This window comes from Condylura cristata, unplaced genomic scaffold, assembly GCF_000260355.1.
Source record: "Condylura cristata isolate star-nosed mole 26May11 unplaced genomic scaffold, ConCri1.0 scaffold00006, whole genome shotgun sequence".
NCBI classification, from domain to species: Eukaryota; Metazoa; Chordata; class Mammalia; order Eulipotyphla; family Talpidae; genus Condylura; species Condylura cristata.
Genome location: NW_004567107.1, coordinates 5,148,511 through 5,153,593, shown reverse-complemented (window position 1 = coordinate 5,153,593; position 5,083 = coordinate 5,148,511). Strand labels below are relative to the sequence as shown.

General features: G+C 62.2%; 2 protein-coding genes across 2 annotated transcripts in view; one reads left to right on the top strand and one right to left on the bottom strand.

Annotated features, from left to right (window-relative positions):
* RALGPS1 (Ral GEF with PH domain and SH3 binding motif 1) overlaps positions 1–5,083 on the top strand; it is a 188,019-nt gene that overhangs the window by 99,689 nt on the left and 83,247 nt on the right. The window lies entirely within an intron of this gene.
* The window catches only part of ANGPTL2 (angiopoietin-like 2), a 23,772-nt gene that overhangs the window by 11,567 nt on the left and 7,122 nt on the right, over positions 1–5,083 (bottom strand). Inside the window, exon 2 of the mRNA XM_004677318.2 lies at positions 4,331–5,078. Within this exon, the coding sequence (XP_004677375.2) occupies positions 4,331–5,078 (748 nt within the window). The remainder of the gene's footprint in view (positions 1–4,330; positions 5,079–5,083) is intronic.

Here is a 5,083-nt window from a genome sequence, read left to right as displayed (position 1 = left end):
GCCGGGAAGTCGCTCCGCAGTGGGGTGCCGGGTCTGCACGTCTCGGCTTCTTCGGGAGGCGCCTTCTCGGGGGCCGTCTCTTCCCGGCCTCGCGCACGGCACGTGGAGCCCCAGCACCCCTGCGTGCCGCCCCTCCCCCACAACACACTGCCTCAGGGCGAGCACGGCACCCCACCGTCCCCCCGGGACACAGCATTCTCAGCTCTGGGGGCCCCTGTGCTGGGAGCCTGGACGGCGGGGCTGGCCTGACCCAGACACTGTTTCCCAGGACTGACGCACTTGTCCTCGGGAAGGAGGGACGCCACGCGTGACCCGGCTCAGCCTCTGCCAGAGTGTGCCAGCGTCCAGGAGTCGGCCTGTTTCCTACCTGGCGGCGAAACCCAGGTGGTCTGTGCCTGCCTGGCCTGCACCATCCGCAATGAGGCGCGAGCGGGGCCCACCGGTTAGCAGCAAGTGATGGCGTTGCACCGAGAGTAGCCCCCAAAACACACCAGGGCCGCGCTGGCATCTGCAGAGCTGACAAAACTAAAGAAATCACGACGGCCAGCACAGCTGTGTGCGGAGAGGCCCACAGTGAGCCCAGAGCGGGGGTCCGTCAGCGAGAAGGGAGCCCCTGTTTTCTGGGGGAGGATGCCTGTGGTGCGGCACCAACTTGTTTCTTCTTTCTTCATTTTTTATTTATTTTTGCAACATCTCGTGGTTACGTACTGGCTACCAAGTGAGCCCACCACCGTCCAGGCGTGTGGCCAGGGAGGCCTGAGTTTGGGGTCCTGCTCTGGCCAGCTTGTGGCTACCAAAGGCCTGCGTCCCTAGGGCCGCGAGAGGCCAGTAGCAAACGTCAGCCCTGCCCCAGGGCCCTCTGACAAGAAGCAGCTTGGAAGCTGGCACTCGGGGCAAGGCCAGCTTTTCTGGCGTGAGTTCGCACCCATTCCCCTCCCTCCCCTTGGAAGTGAGCATTTTCCCAGAGTGGGTAAGACAGACTTGGGCTCCAGCCTGGGCCCAGCCACCTCCTAGCTCTGCCATCTGGGCTAACTTGCTTAACCTCTCCGAGCCGCCTTATCGCACAAGCTGGAGATCCAGACGCTGGCCTTGGCTCTGCACCGACAGGCCCTGACGGGAAGGCCGGGTCAGAGGGCCCAGCCGCCCCGAGCAAGCTCCCATACTTGTGACTTGACGTTCTTCTTGTAGCCATTGAGAAACCAACAGTTGAGTGGGCTTTCTCCTAAGAGAAAAAACAGCTAGGAATGCCTGTTCCTTTTGATTTTAAAGAGTCATTTCAGCCCAAGCCTCACTGTGGCGGCTGGTGTGAGGCAGGCGTGGAGAGGAAGGCAGGCGGCTGCAGCCACTCGCCCCCTGGAGAGCTTGCGGGAGCCACGGGCCAGGCCTCATCTCCAGCAGCACCCTAACTGATGCCTGTCTGGCCAGATCTGAGAGATAAAACCCCAGTGACACACTGTGGAAACCAGAAGCAGTCTAAGCCTCCTCCCCTGAGCTCTTGGTGGCCTGGCGCCAGCCTGTTACTGTGGTGGAGGATAAGCTGCTGCCTGGAGACTCCCGAGGCTTATCTGGACGCCCCAGGGGAATTGTGAACTTTGGACTCGGCCCCCAGACCAGAAGAGCCCTGGCTCTGGGGCTGTGGAGTGCCAGGTCTGTAAGCTGCCAAGGCTTGAGTGCAAAGGTGTTTCATTGCGGGGGTGTTGCTAGCTGTGATATCTTGGGGGAGGGTGTGGGGGGGGGTGTTGGGGTGGGGGTGGAGAATCTTTGGAGTCAGAGCACTGAAGGCTTTGTCTTCCAGACCAGAACCTGCCCTCAAGCTCTCAGAACAGGCCTGATAAGAGCTCTCTGCTGATTGGCTCAGAGGCCATCTGCTTTTTCCTCCAGGTTTCCGGCGGCCAGGAAGAGGCCCCTCCACAGCCACTTTCCTCAAGTAGCCGGTGTCCCACGGGACTCCCTGGTAGGTGGGTGGGTCCCCGTGCTAACTCTACTGTGACTAGTAATCAATACCAGCGGGAAAAGCCCAAGTTGCAGCTCAGGTAGCTTTTATCTAAGGTAATCTTCATAATAAAACCCTGGCCGCTCCTTCCAGGGCAGCTGTGCTGGGGCTGGAGGGAGGGAGGGGGGGAGAGAAAGAGTGGGTTCGTGCAGGAGCCTTAGCACGTGCCGGCACAGCCCGGCAGCAGACACGAAGCGGCAGGGGTGTGAATCTTTCTGGGTGCCAGCGTAGGGTGTGTCCTAGACCTTCGCCCTGGTAACCCTCTGAATCCTTCCAGATGCAAAACGGAAGTCCCTACCTCTGTCCAACGCTTGCGTGCTCTCCAGCAGACTCAGTGGGGCTGCCGTAGAGCCCCTGGCACCCCACGACGCCGCTCTGTGGGGCGCTTATGGGTCACCACAGTGACCACACAGCCCGCAGTTTTTGCTGCCTTCCAGATTTCAGATACTTTGCAGTGTTGGGCCCATCCATTCTCACGCCTTTCTGGAAATTTTGGTCTTCGTAGATGCTCCCTCTCAGAGAAATCCTCCTGGACTTTGGAGCACAGAACCGGCGGGCCCTGGGTGTGCCGTGATGCGTTCACGCGTCTGCCACCTCCTCAGACCCAAGTCCTGGAAGTCTGGGGCCTCCAGGCCCAGCACCTCTGTTGGGCACTTGTGACTGGGCCCAGTAGGGCTTAGCTACCGGGGGCCTGTCCCCTGCCTGACGGCACTGGCTTTCCACAACGCCCTGCACTGTTATGGCCACTTTACAGAGGAGGAAACTGGGGCTCCATGGAGTCACGCAACTGTCTCACAAGCAGGGACTGCATTTGGTGGGCCCATTTTACCCCGTGGACATTTGTGTGTGTGTGTGTGGGGGGGTGCTTATCAGCTAGCCTCTGTTTGGGCGCTTCTGATTTAAAACAGACACATGTCGGAAGGACCGAGTCGTCTGCTGTGGAATGCCAGTGCTAAAAAGGGACTGTTTGTTTATTTCAGTTTCCTTATTTTAAGAGGAAGACTCCAAGATCAAAGCAAACTCGCCGCTACCATGTATTGAGGGGTCCCGGGGCCCAGCGCTGCGCTAAGTCCTTTGTATGGTTCCATCGACTCCCCAGGCGGGCATTGTTTCTCTCCCTGTGGACAAGTGAGGAAACCCAGGCTCTAACTTGCTGAATACACTAAGCTATTGGCGGGGAGTCGGAATTTGAATCCTGAGCCAGACCAGCGTTCTTACGCCTCCCACCCAGCGGCTCTGCTGTGAGGTGCTGGGCAGGTGCCCGGGGCGGCTCCCGAGGCGAGCAAGGCCTCCCTGGTCTCCGCACGACTGCCCCCCCCCCCCCCCCCCCCCCCCCCCCCCCCCCCCCCCCCCCCCCGTCTGAGTTACAGGAGTCGATCGTTCTCCCCTGTGCCGGGGTGGGGGGGGGGTAATTCAGAAGTGCGAAATGAGTGTGAAACAGGATATTTTCAGCACAGGTACCAAGTGGCACCAAACCCCTGACTTAGAGCAGACCCGGGGGGGGGGTGGATTTGCAAGACGAGGCCCGTTAGGAAGGCTCGCGGGTCCCGATGAGCCAGAGGCCCAACCCCAGCGGGGAGGTCACGCTCCGTCCAGGCTCAGGGCACCCCGGCTCACAGGAGTCCGCCCTGGACTTCAGTTCTGAATTCAGACCCGAATTCGGATCGGGCCCAAGGACCCTGTGCCGGAGAGCGAGTTTACCTCTCAGTCAACCAGCCCACGTGGAGCTTCGGGGTGTGGGTGGCATCTGCACGCCCCTGGCACCACCATCTTGGTGAAGCTTCAAAACCTACTGACAGTCCCACCCGCTCTGTGATGATATTCTGGGAATTCCGTTGCTTTTCTGATGAAACGTGTTTAAGAGCGCAGAATCATCACTGTCTAGAAAGTTCCAGACAGCAGCAGACGCTGGGAAGCGTGGGGCTGCAGAGCACGCTCCGCACCCCCCAACCTCCCATTGCCGCCCCCGGCGCCCCCTCGCCCTCCCGCTGACTCTGGGCTCAGCGTTTCCGGGCCCCAGCCCGCGCAGCAGGAGGGCTTGCAGGGGGACACCCCCTGGCAGCGCAGCGTCCACCTGCAGGCCGCGGGTTCTTGCCCATCCTTGGCCAGAGAGCGCGTGCGCCCTCGGGGCGCCCCCCTTTCCTGGCTCTACCTCGGGGCATCCCTCTCAGGAATGTGGCTCCCTCTCCCCCGTCGGTCCCCCTGGCTCCCCCTGGTTGGGGGGCTTGCAGGTGGCCACTGGCCCAGCTTCACGGGCTGCCGCTTCCCCCCACTCCGGCCACAGCCCAGGGAAGCCTGGCGCCGAGGCCCAGCTGGCGCGGGCCCCAGGGGACTTACCCGACGGCTTGTCTGTGGCGGACGGGAGGCTGGTGAGGGTGGGCATGGTGGGCAGCGGGGGCGGCAGCACCTTCAGGTTCTGGTCGCTCTGGATCTCGTTGGTGGAGATCTGGTTGATGATGCGGCTGTAGGGCGGCGGCTGGTAGACCCGGGGCGGGCTGGCGGGGGGCGGCTGGGGCACGGGCCGCGCGGCGGGGACCCGCTGGCAGTGCTCCTCGAGCTGCGCGATGATCTCGGACTGGTTGTGGGCCAGCGTGGCCAGGTGCTGGTACTTGTGCTCCAGGTCCTTGTACTTGCTGGCCAGCTGCAGCACGTCGGCCGTCTGGTTGAGGATCCTGTTCTCCAGCTGGGAGAGCTCGAGCGCGTTGTCGCGCTTGCGGATGATCTCGTGCAGGAGCTGCATGTAGAGCTGCGTGACCCGCGAGTTCATGTTGCGGCTCTCCTTGCGCAGCAGCTTCACCTCGCTCACGATGCCGCCGTCCACCTCCACCAGCTGCTGCAGCGTCTCGATCTGCCGCTTCTGCTTGAGCAGCTCGCTGTTGAGCAGCTCCAGCTCTTGCTTGTGCACGCGGTTCTCCAGCAGCACCTCGGGCTCCTTGGAGTTGACGCAGATGGCGCCCGTGACCCGCTGCTGGGGCACGATGAAGGTGTAGGTGCACTTGTCCGGGGACTCGCCGGCCCGCTTGTACCTGTTCAGGTAGATGAACTCGCCCGGCGCGCCCTCCTCGGGGCCCTCCGGCCCCTCCTTCTGGC